This window comes from Rattus rattus, chromosome 2 (assembly GCF_011064425.1).
Source record: "Rattus rattus isolate New Zealand chromosome 2, Rrattus_CSIRO_v1, whole genome shotgun sequence".
NCBI lineage: Eukaryota > Metazoa > Chordata > Mammalia > Rodentia > Muridae > Rattus > Rattus rattus.
Window position 1 is genome coordinate 162,908,247 of NC_046155.1, and position 16,300 is coordinate 162,924,546.

Consider the following 16,300-nt stretch of genomic DNA (forward strand, 5'->3'; position numbering starts at 1 on the left):
ACCGTAGTGCCGGGCAGTTGTGAGCCTGCTGATGTGGGTGCTGGGAACTGAACCTGGGTCTGCTACAAGAGCGGGAAGTGCTCTGGACTGCTGAGCCATCTCTGTGGCTCCCCAGAGTGTGCGTCTGTTTCGTTTGCAGAGAAAATAGACTTCACTCACCCCGAAAAATAAACACTCTGGTTCCTGCCTCAGGATAATGTGACAGTTTTCCCTTTGATTTATCCATTCCTTTAAATAAAAGTTTGAGCTAACTGAATATGAAGCTACCTCCTACCTGTAATTTACCAGTTTCCGTCCCCTCTCCTTCCTCCCCTTCTTTACCCTCTCTTCACTTGCATGCCTGAGGATCGAACCCGGGACCTCGTCTGCTGCAGACGTGTCTGAAAGTATTCCTTACAGAATTAGTGGAACAGAGGAAGTGGGTATTGAATGTTTAGAAATTAGAAATCTAGAAATCAGGGTGTATTTCAAAGCGGTGTGCAGGGTTTTTTGGCTTTAAGTAGTATGATATAGAGTAAGAGTACGTATCCAGCAATGAATGGAGAGCATCCCTTTGTGGAATTGCAAAGTAAGCAGTCTGCCTAAAGGATAGATAGAGCTAAAAGGTAGATTAATAACAAGGAAATAGGAAAATGCTCGGTGGAAGTGACAGCCATCAGTGTGATGTCATCCACCAACGCACTCAGATGGAAGAAATGGGGTAGACATATAGAAACTAAACCAGAGGTCGACTGTGACATCACAAGTGTCTACACAGATCTGAGGTCTAAGTAAAAATGGATTTCATCCTAGAAAATGGGGATTGCCAAGCGTGGCCCCAGAAGACAAAGTTTGTAGTTTTAATAGGGAATATTTCACCATTCGTTACCCTAAAAATATCAGCCACTAGGGATTTTCTCTTTTTTTATGACAAGTTTTTCCTGCGCTGGGGGTGGGGGATCTAAGGGTGTTACATGTAAGGTAAGTGATCTATTTCTTGGCCACAGCCCTGACCCCTCACTCACTGGGGGATTCTAGGCAGGGGCTCTACCACTGAGCCACGCCCCCAGCCCCTCACTAGGGGATTCTAGGCAGGGGCTCTACCACTGAGCCATGCCCCCAGCCCCTCCCTGGGGGATTCTGGGAAGGGGCTCTACCACTGAGCCACGCCCCCAGCCCCTCACTGGGGATTCTAGGCAGGGGCTCTGCCACTGAGCCACACCCCCAGCCCCTCACTGGGGGATTCTAGGCAGGGGCTCTACCACTGAGCCACACCCCCAGCCCCTCACTATGCTTTAGTCTTGGCCTACAGCTTTAGGTGCCCAGATTCTTAACCAAAAAACAAAGAAACAAACAAACCACTCTTGAACACATTTTATAAAGCTGTCACAGTGCCAGCATTAAAACTGCGGTTGGTTTTCTTGTGCTACTCAGCATACAGTGGCTGAGAATACAGAACTAGCCAACACTGAACCATTACTCCTAGGGAAACATGTTTATGCACACGTCTCGCATAGATTATAACCTGGAGTCTTGAAACCCCATCCTCATCGAGTGTAATTATTTTATGAAAGAGAAGTTGAGGTTCAAAAGAACTGAGTGATGTCACCGATTCTCCATGCCCCAGCTGACATCAGAGCTGGTGTCCCTGCTGCACTGACCCCCTCCTGTCCTCACCCTCTGTTTGTGTTTGTACGTGCACTGAAAAGGATGACTGACTGACTCCAACTAGGAACGGTGAACACTGGGCAACTTGAATTGGTCACGGTCCTGTGTGGACACCGGTGACTGGATGTACTGAGGTCACAAGTGTGTAGCACCACACCCAGCTCGTGCCTCAGACCCTCGCAGGCCCTTCTGCAGTCATCGTCTTCTGCAGTGGACTTGAGGACAAGCCTGCACACTGCACCTGGCTGGTTCGCGTGTACACATCCATGCCATGTACACATCCGTGCCGCTGGCTTCCCCCCACCTCTGTGGAGACCCAGCACTCTGCAGTTGGCATTTTTACTTTTGTTCCCTTCTGGGGGACACAGGCAGCATGCCATTTTTTTCTCTTGAGCTACTGTCTCATTTTAATGACCTGTAGTCTCTGTTCCTCTCTTATGGTTCTTTCTGGAACCCTTTCCAATCAGGCTCAAGTGCATAGCTTCCCCACAAGAGCGATTAGTGAGATGCCAGTGATTTGAAGACGCTCTGTCACCCAGCCTTGCTTGGACTCAGTCTGCTGCCATAGTTTCCTGGCTTCCAGGAAACGTTCTTCAGGAGTTGCTCCTGCTGCTGCATCTGAGCCCTTGGGCCCCCCTAAGGCCACTCACTCCTCAGTTTCCAGCCTCTACTTGAATGAGATCCCAGGTCTCTTCTGTTCACCCTCATTTCTAAGGTCTACATGCTGGTGGTTCCCAGTGAAGACTCCACTCAGGGATTGCCCTGAAATGGAGACCTGTGCTTCGGCTCCTGTCCAACTTCCTCTGGTGTCCAACAGGGGCCTCAGATGCAGAGGCAAAAGCCCTGGCCTGCCCCAGCCTTCGTGTTCCCCACATCTGTAACTCAAAGCATCGCGTCTGACCAGCATAGGCCAGAAAGCTTTGAAGGCTCTCGCTCAGTCAGACCCTCTGTGGACTCTCTAGCAAATCCCCCATCTAAGTACATACAATGTCCAAAAGGTGACTGTCTCAAGGCTGTGCCTTTCTCTGCCTGTGTCACTCAGCAGACCCTTGATGCAACCCTGCCTTGTTCCTTTATCTTTAAAATGGGCGTGAACAGTAGCTTTCATTGTGAGATGTCAAGCCTGCCTGTCCTTACACTTGTCTGCCCACCTCCCATGACCTCTCTTGTCCCTGCTCATCTCCTTCCTGCTTCTGCTTTCATGAATGTGTCCCTGCTGAAAAGCTAGACACTGCACACTAGGAAAACATTGAAATATTTACTCTGTTTGGTTTTTTTTTTTTTGTTTTGTTTTGTTTTGTTTTTTTTGTCTCAGTCCTGTCTTGCTCCCATCCTTCTAAGTCCCCTTACTCTACCCAGAATTTTTGTTTAAAAAAAAAAAAAAACTTTAAAAATGTAAACCTAAGGAGCTGGAAAGGTGTCTCAGTGGTTAAGAGTACATAGTTCTCTTGCAGAGGACCTGAGCTGGATTTCCTGTGCCCACATCAGACATCAGGCAGCTCACATCCGGCTGTAACTCCTGCTCCTTGGGCTCTGACACCCTCTTCTGGCCACTCTGGGCACCTGCAGTTTTGTGGCATATACTCAGAAAGACACATGAATAAAAACCTTCATTTGTAGAATGTATATGGTGTGTGTGTGTGTGTGTGTGTGTGTGTGTTTGTAGCCAAGCATGTCTATAATCCTAACATGAGGTAGAAGCACAAAGATCAGTTCAGTGCTGGCTAGCCTAGGCTACCTAGTGAGACCTTGTCTCAAAATAGAAATCCCCTGTGCTTTTCAAGCCTAATGAGTGTAAGAGCAACCCCCTGGCTCCCTCTGCACACTCCACCCTTCCAAACTCTAAGTCACAGGCCCAGAGCCTGTACCACCTATCAGACAAGGAGTTGTGCCCTCCGGTACCGCCTCCTGCCCTTACTACCTGCTCCTCCGTATCTCATCTGCTCTCAGGCTGCCACGCCCTCCTGGCTGTTCTTCCTGGTGCTCCCGTGAGGCTGTCTATCCTGACCCTTGCCTCGGGTATGCACTTGGCCCACCGTCCCCTCCAGATCCCTGCACAGACACCACTTCACCAGCACAGCGCTCCATCTTCTTTTGAGACAGGGTCAAACTATGCAGACCTGTCTGGCCAGGAACTCCCAGAGATCCATCTGCCTCAGCCTCCCACGTGCTGGGGTTAAAGGCATGTGCCACCCCACCCACACCCAGCTACTTTGAAAAACACTTTTTAGATTGATTTATTTTATGCATGTGAAGCATTTTCCTGCATGCTGGCATATGCACCAAGTGGTGACAGTAGAAACCAGAGGACAGGGTTAGATGCCCTGGAACTGGTCTTAGGCTGTGAGCTGTCACATGCCTCTTCCTTTGTTCTCTTGTACTGGTCTTGTTCTTTTGGGTCCAGGACTGGATTCTTAGACCGCTTGTTTCCACCTACTCAAAGCACGTATGGCTCTCCGGCTTCTTCCTAGTCTGTTTTTCTTGGGCTTCTGTCTTACCAGCATCCGCATAGGATTCATGTTGCAGGGTTTGCGTACTCCTTCAAAGCAAGGTGGCTCTGGAACAAATCGGGTTAATCCACAGATGCTGCCGGTGGCTCCTGGGCAGGCCCAGTGGAGCCGGTAGAGCCTGCAAGACTTAACCTTCTCACCAGCCTGCTTGTCAACTGTCACGTGTCACAGCTTCAGTCAACTCTAGGGCAGGAATCCTTCCATCCTAACAGATGGATGGGAATTTAACCAGACAATAAACCATGTACGTGCCGTAAATATGTTTGCCAAGGGCTCGGTTCCCAGTGCGGGGCTCTGCACAGCTGTCTTCCCTTGAACTCCCCGATTCTTGGTGAGATGATTTGTTAACTCTGAAACGGCGTTTCAGAGAGTTAAATGGGTCGTTGGCTTCTCCATTCCCAGCAGCCTAATTATTGGGGGATGGGCAGGAACAGTTTTTATTAACAAAAGTTATCGATGTGAGATTTTTAGAAAAGAACCTGCTTCGTTCCCGAGTTGAGTGTCGTCATTCTCAAAGGGCCTGATAACCTTTCGGGCACTGCCAGCACCATGCTTGTGTGCCCTCAGGGACAGGTGACAAACCATGAACAGCCCCCTTTCCCCTCTTTTAGTACTTGCAGTGCCACTTTTAGTATCCATGCTGCCACTGAAATGTTTCTAGGGACGCAGAGCTTTAAAAATACAGTCCACAGGGCTGGAGAGATGGGTCAGAGGTTAAAAACACTCACTGCTTTTCCAGAGGTCCTGAGTTCAGCTCCCAGCACCTATACTGTCAGTTCATAACTGCCCTGGAACTCTGGCTTCCATTGCTCCGACACCCTCTGCCGGCTCTGCGGGCCTGCGTGAGTGTGTGTGCACACATGCACACAAGTGAACAAGAATGCAGTTCGTCTGTCTCTCTGCTGCTTTCTGCTATTATCTTCACACACATTTTTATTCTTCCACCAAATACTGCTCCCCGCTCAGTACCCATGCAAGTTAAAATGTGGAGTATTGGTCCGCTCTGCCTTCTGCAGAGGGTGACTTCCACTGATACACGCTGTCATTGGCGAGATCCACCAGACAAAGTATAAATTGCCGTGGAACTGGAGAAGCGTTTGAGCGAGGCAGATGTTCTCTTAGCATGAGGCAGATGTAAAACCTGCGAGTGTCTGTCTAATAAAGGATAGCATTTGGTTCTAGACAGCTGGTGCCAAGATTACCAATTAATCATGTTTGAATGCGTTCTTTACTAATTAGATCCCTCTTTGGTTTTTTTACTGTTCTGGGTATAGTACAGAGGGGGGAGGGCGCAGAAGCCTTCCACTCTTTATTCTTTGAATAACCCCTCTTCTTTTACAGCCTTTTCCCCCATAGAGCCCTATAGGATGTGAATGGCTGAGCTGTCTCCCCCTCAGTGGCTGTAGGTTTAGAGCTAGGATGCTCTGTTGAAGGCAGTTGCTAGTGCCATGGACGCTCAAAGGCAGCTGGAGAAAAGAGGAGTGTAATTACACTTAATGTGGGGCTCACTTTTGTTTCATTTATTTATTTTTTGCACGGACAAAAGCTAATATCAGTAGGCAGTCTCCATGGTTATTCGACTGGGTGGGAATTTGACCGGTGCAGAAACTCAGGGTACCACTTTGGTCTTACATTATCAAAGCAGTAAATCGTGTGTTTGCAAAGATTAAAGATGGCCAGGTTGGTGTAATCACTAGGAAAGGTTGCCTCTCTCTGCTCTGAAAGATAATCAGTACCACTGTGAAAACCGAGAAGGGGGCTGTCCCCATAGTCTTCGGCATGAAGTGGGTGCGCGGAGGTTGGCTTAGGCCTGGTGGCTTTCCATTGTTCGGAGTCTTTGTTTTTGTTTTGCCTTTGTACCATCGTGTGTAGGCAGCCCGTGTGTATTTCTGGGCTGCATCTACAGTGCTCTTCCTTGTTCTTCATTTGTTTTTGAGACAGGGTTTCTCTGTGCAGCCCTGGCTGACCTAGAACTCCCACTGTAGCCCAGGCTGGCCTCAGACTCAGAGATCTGCCTGCCTGTGCCTCCTGAGTGCTGGGGTTAAAGGCATGCGCCACAATGCCCAGCACCTCCAGCCCTTTCAAAACTTTCATTTTGAGATGAATTCTTACTATGTATGTAGCCCAGGCTGGACTTTATGATCTCCCATCTCCACCTTGGTAATGGAAGTACAGACTTGAGCCACCATGCCTAGCAGACCCCTCCTCCTTGTCCTTTCCTTTCTCTCTCTCCTTTCCACCTCATTCCTCTCCCCCTTCCCTTCCCTTCCCTTCCCTTCCCTTCTTCTTCATGCCTCTTTCTCCTCCTCTCTTTCCTCCTCCTCTTCAATGCCTGTCAGTGCCAAGGTAAGCTTCTTTTCTAAGAAAGAAAGTTCGGAATATAAAGTATGTCCTCACGTGGTCCTAGAAGGAATAAAGAGGGCCAGCTAATAGTTCCCTGGAGTCAGTAGTTGGATATTTTGGCATTCTTATAAAGTTTACTTTAAATTGTGTGCGTGTGTGCATGTGTATGTGTGCACACGTGTATCTATGGGTGTGCATGCATATGGGTGTGGGTATGTGGTGGGTAGTAGTGGGCGTGTGGTGTGAGGTATCATGGCACATCTGTGTAGGTCAGAGGACACTTGCAGGAGTCTTTTCTCTGCGTCAGCTGTGTGGGCTCAGGGTGGACCTCACGCTCTCAGGATTTATTGCAGGCTACCCACTTGGCCATCTCAACAGCTTTGCTGTAGCACTCTTAGTTATCAGGAATATTTTATCAGTGACCTTTTTCACAAGCACATGAGTGGGTTCTTCATGTTTTTATATTTTACAGACTTTTTCATGTAGTCTGTGTGTGTGTGTGTGTGTGTGTGTGTGTAGTATGTGTGTGTGTAGTGTGTATGTGTGTGTGGATATGGTGTGTATGTGTGGTGTGTGTTTATGATGTGTCTATCTGTGTGTGTGTAGTGTTTGTGTGGTGTGTGTGTGTGTATCTGTATATCTGTGTGTGTGGTGTGTGTGTGGATATGGTGTGTGTGTGTGTATGGTGTATGTGTGTATGTGTGTGTATAGTGTGTGTGTGTGGTGTGTGTGTGGATATGGTGTGTGTGTATGGTGTGTGCGTATGATGTATGTGTATGTGTGTGTAGTATGTGTATGGTGTGTATATGATGTATGTATATGTGTGTATGTGTGTAGTGTGTATGATGTGTGTGTATGTGTGTAGTGTGTGTGTGGTATGGTGTGTGCGTGTGGATGTGTGTGTGGATGTGTATGGTGTGTGTGCGCGTGTGCATGTGTGCATGTGTACAATGTGTGTGTATATATGTAGTGCATGTGTGTGTGTATGTGTGGTGTGTGTGGATATGGTGTGTGTTGTGTTTGTGTGTATGGCGTGTGTGTGTGTGTGTGTGTGTGTGTGTGTGCGCTCATGTGTTATTGTATGGAGCTTATGTTTGCCAAGGCAGGTGTACAGGGGTCAGAGGAGAGCTTGTGGAAGTCTGTTCTCTATTTCTACCAAGTGGGTCATGGGGATGGAACTCAGGTTGTCAGGCTTGGCAGCAAGCACCTTTATCCTCTGAGCCCACTCACTGGCCCACATTCATGTTTTTAAAGGATAGAAAGAGTATTTAAAGGGTGGGAGAAATACACTAACTTTCAGGTCTGAAGATAAATAGCCCAGGTGGTTCTTTGTATAATAAAAAGTTGTTCATATGAGATATATATATGATTGTGTGCCTGCATGTCCGAGAGTGTAACCTGTGATGCAGTGCCCCAGAGGCTGGAAGGAGGCATCAGATTCCCTGGGGCTGGACCAACAGATGGTTTTGAGTTCTTGTGTGCATGCTGGGAACTGAACCCATAAATGGTTCTTTTAACAAAATATTTATTACTCTTTGAAAAAAAATCATGCAGGTAGCAATGAGCCGAGACAAGTCGGGGTGAGGATTTAGCAGTATGGCATCAAGTGTGAGCGCTTCTGACCTCTCCTGGCTGCCCGAGGTCTCGTGGAGTATGGATCTGTGTGTTAGCGTGTATATTACACCACTTTTTACACAGTGCGATGTCAGCTCGGGGCCTGGCTTTTGGAGCACTAGAGTAAAGGAGTCTGTAATGGCAGAGAATGTAGCTTTTTAAATCATTTATACTTTTAAAAAATGTGTATGGAGTCCACTGCTAAGCCATCTCTCCAGCCCCAGAGCTCTGAGAACTATAATCACTTGGGTCTAGTAGTGATCTGTGAGTTTCTTTGTAGTTGTAAGTTGTGTGAAACCATGAACTTTGAAAATACCCCTTAAATTAAATAAGTTCTGTCAGATTTTTAAAAAAGAAAAATTATGGAAACACATCTACAGGAGTAGAGAGAATTATGACCCAGCCCATCCCCCAGCATCAACCTTCTTTTGCTTGTTTTGAGGCAGGGTCTCTCCATATAGTCCCCAGGTCAGCCTTAAACTCATGATCCTCCTGTCTCAACCTCCGGGATTGCAGGCGCTAGCCTCCGTGCCTCACTATGTCAAGATTTCTGGTATTTGCAGAGTATCTTTTCTCTCCTAAACTGTAGTTCCGCATCTTGTTTCTATAGTAACAGTGGGCGTTTCAACCAAACTAGGTCAAGTAAACCCAGTAGTTCTCACTTTGTTTCAGGAAGTAGAGCGAGAAATCTCATTCAGGACAGAATGTGGACTGTACTATTCTTACTACAAGCAGATGCTGCAGGCTCCGACCCTCCTGCAAGGTAATCCCAACAGCTACTGATCTGGGCATGCTGACTCCTCTGCCTCCCCTCCCCTCCCCTCCCTTCCCCTCTTTGCACCTGATGTATTGTTGTTGTTGTTGTTGTTGTTGTGTGTGTGTGTGTGTGTGTGTACACATATTTATTTGTACATGTGCCTTGAATTCAGAGATCCACCTGCCTCTGCCTCCTGATTGCTGGGATAAAGGCATGGGCCACCACACCTGGCTCATAATTTTACATATATGAATATCCCATCTTCATATATGTCTTCGTACCACGTGTGCTCCTGGTGCCTGTGGAGGTCAGAAGAGGGAATTGGGTTCCCTAAGACTGAATTACAGATGGATGTGAGCCGCCATGTTGGTGCTGGGAATCAAACCGGGGTCCTCTGGAAGAGCAGCCAGTACTCGCTGAGCCATCTCTTGAGCTCCTGTAGCTTCTGGTTTTATTTTATCAGACTGTAATCCTTTTCGTGCTGTGTGTCTTCTCAACTTTCAAAGAGGGGACCAGAGGCGAAGGAGGCAGTAAGTATCCCAGGAAACGCGAGCGATGAAATCCCACCACTTCCAGTACCTTCCCCGCAGTCACCATGGGGACACCCGAGATGCCGTGAGCCAGCATTTCTTGTGTATGTCGTCCTCTCTCCTCTGGAGCTTATCCTAACAGTTTTAATTTAGACTCTGACTCTGCCTCCATCATACTGGCTAATAACGAATTCTTTTTCAGCATCGAAGCCACAATATCTGGTTTCGCAAGAGTCAGGGTCCTTGAACATTTAAGGGCAGGGGTGGCACCATGGAGCTGGGTCTCTGTCCCCTCGCTGCTGGCATAAGCCCAGGTCAGGGTCTCAAAAGCAGTGATTCCTCAGAATGTGTCTGTGACAGCGTGCTCTGCTGAGCGCCCGTCCCACCGTGAGAGATAGCTCTTCCTCTCTCCAGAGCCACCTGTGGGCATGACACAGAGTAGGTTTGTTTCTGTAAATCCCAGCTTGTGAGCTCTTGCCACGTAGCAAAAACAACTCTGATGTCCCTGACTGTTGGCCCAGGGCAATGGGTTGAGCAGTTTTGAAGAAGAAATTAGCTTATAAAAAATTCTTTGACAAATCCCACGTGTGTATATAATGTTTTTGGTCATTTTCACTGTCCCCATTGCTCCCTGCCATTCCCCTGCATCAGTTAAGCCTTGCTTTCTTCCCAGCAAGTTTCCCACCTACCTTCATGTTGTTTCATTTGTTTTTTGTTTGTTTCGTTTTGTTTCATTTTCTTTGCAACCCGCTGAGTTCAATCACTTTCCGGCATTAACTAACACCTGAGCAACTTAGCAGTGGTTATATAACCATTGAAGAAAATCAATCCCCTGCCTCAGCAAACATTACTACCAATAGCTTCTCAGGAGATGGGGAGGGGGTGCGTTCTAATTTTTAATGGTCGTTTCTAATGTTTGAGAAGCCTCCGTACTGGTTTTGACAGCTCCAGTCCCAGTTTATCCTCCCACCAGCAGCTGGTGACGGTTCAGTCCCTCTGTCTTCAGACCGTCCCCATTGTCATTTGCTTTCTTTTTCTTTCTTTTTTTTTTTTAAAGATTTATTCATTTATTATATATAAGTACACTGTAGCTGTCTTCAGACACACCAGAAGAGGGCATCAGATCTCTTTACAGATGGTTGTGAGCCACCATGTGGTTGCTGGGAATTGAACTCAGGACCTCTGGAAGAGCAGTCAGTTCTCTTGACCACTGAGCCATCTCTCCAGCCCTGTCATTTGCTTTCTTGATGACGGCCATTCTGACCAGCATGCAATGGGATCTTAAATCATTTCAGTTTGCGTTTCCCTGATGGCTGATGATGGTTAACACTTTTTAAAATATCTATCAGCCATTTCTGTCCTTTCTTTTGAAAATCGTTCCACAGTTCATTGGCCCTTTTACTGGTTAGCAGTCTTATTTTTATGGTGTTCGGTTTTTGCTTTTTTTTTTTTTTTAATATAGCCTAGATATTAATCACCTGTCTGAGGTGTAGCTGGCAAAGACTTTCTCCATTCTGTAGGCCTTTGTGTCCGCTCTGATTGTTTCCTGTTGATTTTATGCTAGCACATGTGTGGACACAGGGGACTCGCTGCCCGTTGTGGTTCTACTTAAGTGTGCCTGTGTTGTGCCTTTCACATTGGCTGGCTCTGTAGTTTTCTCCGAGCTGTTCTGACCACACTCTCAGCATAATGCTAGCGTCTGTGAGTCATGTTGGGTGAATGGAGAAGTGCAGTTGTAAACTTTCACTCTTGGGTTGTTTTCCCATATCCCTAGGTTTCCATGGCTTAATCTATGACAATAAAACCGAATCCATGAGGACGATCAACCTCCTTCAAAGAATGAATATTTACCAAGAAGTTTTCCTCAGTGTTTTATACAGAGTTCTCCCCATACAGGTACGTGGTGTTCTCCATCCTTGAGTTTGTAGGATCCGATAGAGGTCCTCACTGCCATTCAGAGTGAACGTTTCACTCCAGGTCTCCTGGCTTCAGCTCCTCGGTAGAGAATCATTGCTGTTTGCACTGAATTTGCTTTGTTGTGTTTGTTTGTTGTTGTTGTTTTTAATCCTATAAGATGCTGTTATTTTATTTTTACAAGTAGAGCTTCCTGGCCTATGTCATACTTATGCATGTAGTCTAGAAGCTTGAGAAATAGTTTTTGAAAATGTGCAACCTTTCCTCTATGAGTAACCTGTTTCTATGACTTACTTTGTTTGTTTATTCCTGTTTTCATTTTTCAAGACAGGGTTTCTCTGTGTAGCCCAGGCTTTCCTGGAACTCAACTCTGTAGACCAGACTGTCCTCCAACTCATAGAGATCCTCCTGCCTCTGCTTCCCGAGTGCTGGAATTAAAGGCATGCGTCCCTACCTCCCAGCTCTATGACTTGTCTTTATGATTTAGATAATATGCATGAAACTGTCAGATGTCAGAACTGCCAAAGCTGTCAACACTTCCAACAGGAATGAGGCAGAATTAGAAAAGGTTAGACCTTGCTTTGTGTAGAGGCCTCCTGGCATCTACTTTGAAGAAAGAGGGCTGCTTGCTCATAGGTGGAAAGTGGCGATGGCCTACTGCTGGGGCAGCCACAAGCTCACCATTACCTTCCTACAGGCGTGCTTTATGAGGGCTTCTTCTCTTTTGGATTGTGTGTGTGTGTGTGTGTGTGTGTGTGTGTACGCGCACGCGCCTGTATAGGGGTTTGTGCCTATGAGTGTAGAGTCTCTGGGAACTGGAGTTACAAGCAGTTGTGAGCTGCCAAGCATGGGTGCTGGGAACTGAACTAAGGTCCCCTGCAAGATCCATGTGCACTTTTTTTTTTTTCCTTTGGAACTGGGGACCGAACCCAGGGCCTTGCGCTTGCTAGGCAAGCATTCCATGTGCACTCTTAAGCATTGAGCTAGCTCCCTAGGCCCCCCTGTGTGAGCTGACTCTTCTCTAGGCCCCCCTGTGTGAGCTGACTCTTCTCTAGACCCCTCTGTGTGAGCTGACTCTTCTCTAGGCCCCTCTGTGTGAGCTGACTCTTCTCTAGGCCCCTCTGTGTGAGCCAGCTCCTTAGGCCTCTCTGTGGATATATTCTTTAAATGCCGGTAAGGAGGGTTGGCACATCTGTGATAAACATTCATAGTTTGGGGAATGAACGAAGGACTTGGCGTGGGTCGGGTGTGGTGTTTAAGTGAACATAGCTGCTCTAGGCCCATATGCTTGAATGCTTGATCCCCCTTTGGTGGAACTGTTTGGGAAGGGTTAGGAGGTGTGGCCTTTTGGAGTAGGTCTGTGTTGGTGGGGGGAGACTTTGAGGTTTCAAAAGCCAACACCATTCCCAGTTATCTCTGCCTCCTGTTTATGGATCAGATTGTAAGCTCACAGGTCCAGCTCTAGTCTGCCTCCCGTGCTCCCGCCATGATGGTCATGAGCTCACCCTCTGAGACTGAGGCCCTGGTAAACTCTTTCTTCTATTGGTCATGATGTGTCTTCACAGCGAAAGAACAGGAGCTAAGATACTGGGCACATACGCTACCACTGAGTCATGTCCCCAGCCTGATGAACAGTTTTTATTGTTCTCTTTTACAGAAATATCTAGAGCCTGTTTATTTTTATATCTACACTCTTTTCGGACTCCAAGCAGTCTATGTCACAGCCCTTTATATAACCAGCTGGCTCCTTAGTGGCACCTGGCTGTCAGGCCTGCTGGCAGCTCTCTGGTACGTCACCAACAGGTAAGTTGGGTCAGTTCACTCCTCTTTCCTACTTTTAAGTGAGGATGAAGTGACTGTTTTCTTATGCAAAAAATGGCTGTGAACGGTGTGGTTAGTGAGTAAAAACGTAGTTTTTTTCGTGAGTCGAGAGTGTATTTCTTATTTAGCAAGGGAGAAAGCTTCATTCAGAAGTTTTCTCATCTGAGAAGCGTACATTATCAGCTATAATCCCTCTGGTGTTACCTGCTTGCTCTGTGGTCAGTATTGCTTCAACCACACAGTTTAGGTGTTCCCTCAGCAGTAGAGAGGTGTATGAACGAGTAGGTAGTATACATGCGAATGTAAGTGTGTGTTTAAGTGTGTGAGAGTGTCTGTGTGTGGATGTGAGAGAGTATGTGTGTTGAGTGTGTTTGTAGTTGTATGTATATTTGTGAAAATGTGTATGTATGAATGTGTGTATGTGTGTGTGTATGTGTGTGTGTATGTGTGTGTGTGTGTGTAAATGTGAGAGTGTGTATGTGAAAGTTTGTATGGATGTGTTTGTGAGTGTATGTGAGAATATGTATGTGAGTGTGTATATGTGAAAGTGTGTGTGTGAGTGTGTATATGTATATATGTGAGTGTATGTGTGAAAGAATGCATACACTGTGTATGTGAGAGTTTGTGTGAGTGCTCTTAGCTTCTAAACCATCTCTCCAGCGAGACGCTGGTCTTAAAGAAAAGTTTATTGAATTGTTGTCCAGCTTACAGCAGCAGCAACTGTGTACTAAGGGCCTTAAAACTTCAACATGAGTTCTAATATAGAGTTTTTTTCTTAACCTTATAAAAATACTTTTAAATTTAGTCTTATGGGGGGCTGGAGAGATGGCTCAGTGGTTAAGAGCACTGACTGCTCTTCCAGAGGTCCTGAGTTCAAATCCCAGCAACCACATGGTAGCTCACAACCATCTGTAATGGGATCTGATGCCTTCTTCTGGTGTGTCTGAAGACAGTGACAGTGTACCCACATACATGAAATAAATCTTTTTAAAGTCTTTTTAGTCTTATTATCTAAGTGTTTGCCTACATGTGTGTGTGTACCATGTGTGTACCTGGTACCTGTGAAGGCCAGAAGAAGGTACCGGGTTCTCTGAAGCAGAGTTAGAAAGGGTTGGTGCTGTGAGCTAACGCTGGATCCCTGCAAGAACAGCTAGGGCTCTCTCCAGCCCTCCCTGAGTTATTTCTTATTACAAGTCTAGTGAGTGCTTATAATGTGCTCAGCGCTTTTCAAAATCTGTCCTAAACAGCCCTACATGGGGCTGCGTGTGGTGGTGTGTGTGCCAAAAATAGAGACAGGCAGATCTCTGAGTTCTAGGCCAGCCTGGTCTACGTAGTGAGCTCCAGGACAGCCAGGGCTACATAGAGAGACCCTGTCTCAAAACAAGACAACAGCCCCACAAGGTACTGTACCCTCTGCCTTAGAGGTGTGAACATTGACTCGGAAGGGTGTGGCCTGAGCCCTCACACTCTGAACAGCACTTGTCGTTTTCTCGAGGTTGTTATCAGTTACCCAGCATGCACGTGTGTGCTTCTCAGTTCTGATTGGATTATACAGAGGGGAAAGCTTACCTCCTCTTGCCTTCTACATTCCAGTCGGGTAATTCATCTGAAAAGGCCTCAGTGTCGGATATGAAGCACTAAGGAGGGGAGAGCCTTGGGGGCTGGAGAGATGGCTCGACACTGGCTGCTCGTGCAGAGGACCTAGGTTTGGTTCTCAGTAGCCTGACAGATCATGACCACCTGTAACTCCAGGTCTAGGAGATGCAGTGCCCTCTCCTGGCCACTGCTGGCATAACAGTCATTTACATTTAAGACAAAATTTTAAAAGAAAATTTTGCCTACAGGATCTAGAGAACAGTGTGAAGAGGAGGGGGAGGGGGAGGAGGAGGTGGTGGTTGGTGTGGGCTTCTCGGGCCTCGGTACCATGACTAACATGGGCCGCATTCCACCGCTTAGCTACTGGTACCAATTTCATGTCATGAGGACAATGGTGACGATGACGTTGCTCTTGAGAGCCAGTGGCTAGACTCTGCGTGTTCCTCAACTAAATGCCCTCTAGCTCTCCGGTTAGCATTCCTTGAGGAAATTGTTGCGATTGTGGCTGTTAACGTTGGCTGTCTGTGTCCTCTCCCTACAGAATCGACACGACCAGAGTTGAGTTCACCATCCCGCTGAGGGAGAACTGGGCTCTGCCTTTTTTTGCAATTCAGATTGCAGCAATTACCTACTTCCTGAGACCAAACTTGCAGCCTCTTTCTGAAGTAAGTTTCTAGAACATTTTAATTACTTGTATGTGCGTGCGAGTATGTAAGTCTGTGTGAGAGCGTGTGTACGAGTGAATGTGTGTCTGTGTGTACAAGTGAGTGTGTGACAGTGTGAGTGTAAGTATATGGGTGTTGGTTAGAAGTGTGTATGAGAGTGTACGTGTGTGTTGTCTGTGTGTCCATCCATGTGTGTGTGTCCAGGTGTGTTGGGTCCCACAGCACTCATGCAGAGGTCAGAGTGAAAACTCAGGGGAGTCGTTTCTGATCCTGCCATCTGTAAGACCCAGGGACGAACTGGGGTTCTTCATGGCTCTACCCACGGAGCTGACTCGCCAGCCCCAAGTTCCAGGATATTTTTAATCTTCTGGTTTTGTCTAAGAAGCAAAAAGTTGTGGTCCACACGGACAGCTCTCAACCCATGACCAAGTTTGTTGTTTTTAAATGTTGTGTGCTTGCTTGTGTTTGTGGATGTGGCTACTTGGGACCTGGTGCCTGCGGAGGCCAAAGAAGGGCATCCGTCTCCTCAAGCCAGAGTTAGAGATGGTTGTGAGCATCCCGTGTGGGTGTCGGGAGCTGAACTCGTGCCCTCTGCAGGGACAGCAAACTCTCCTGACGGCTGAGCCATCCCTTCACCCCCAAGCTAAGCCCTCTCCCTCTGAACTTTTTCCTCCTTTGCCAAGAAAATGTCAAGTTAAAAATGTCCTCTTTACAACCTGCTCTCAAATAGTTGCAGGAAGCCCACATTGTTCTGTGAAACTGTGAGGATTTCTAATCCGTTTGAGATGTGGTTTGCTGTATTATGGCCTCCAGATCAGAGTGGAACGCACTCGCCATATGTGAATATTTATATGAGAAAATCACTTCGGGATATTTGGAGCTCATGTTACAAATGCAAAGCTT

The 16,300-nt window shown here is 47.0% G+C and overlaps 1 protein-coding gene across 3 annotated transcripts in view; it reads left to right on the forward strand.

Annotated features, from left to right (window-relative positions):
* The window catches only part of Dpy19l3 (dpy-19 like C-mannosyltransferase 3), a 60,980-nt gene that overhangs the window by 16,134 nt on the left and 28,546 nt on the right, over window positions 1–16,300 (forward strand). For all 3 annotated transcript variants that reach the window (XM_032893846.1, XM_032893845.1, XM_032893847.1), the window contains exons 4-7: window positions 8,787–8,877; window positions 11,176–11,297; window positions 12,973–13,118; window positions 15,274–15,397. In XM_032893846.1, coding sequence (XP_032749737.1) covers window positions 8,787–8,877; window positions 11,176–11,297; window positions 12,973–13,118; window positions 15,274–15,397 — 483 coding nt within the window. The remainder of the gene's footprint in view (window positions 1–8,786; window positions 8,878–11,175; window positions 11,298–12,972; window positions 13,119–15,273; window positions 15,398–16,300) is intronic.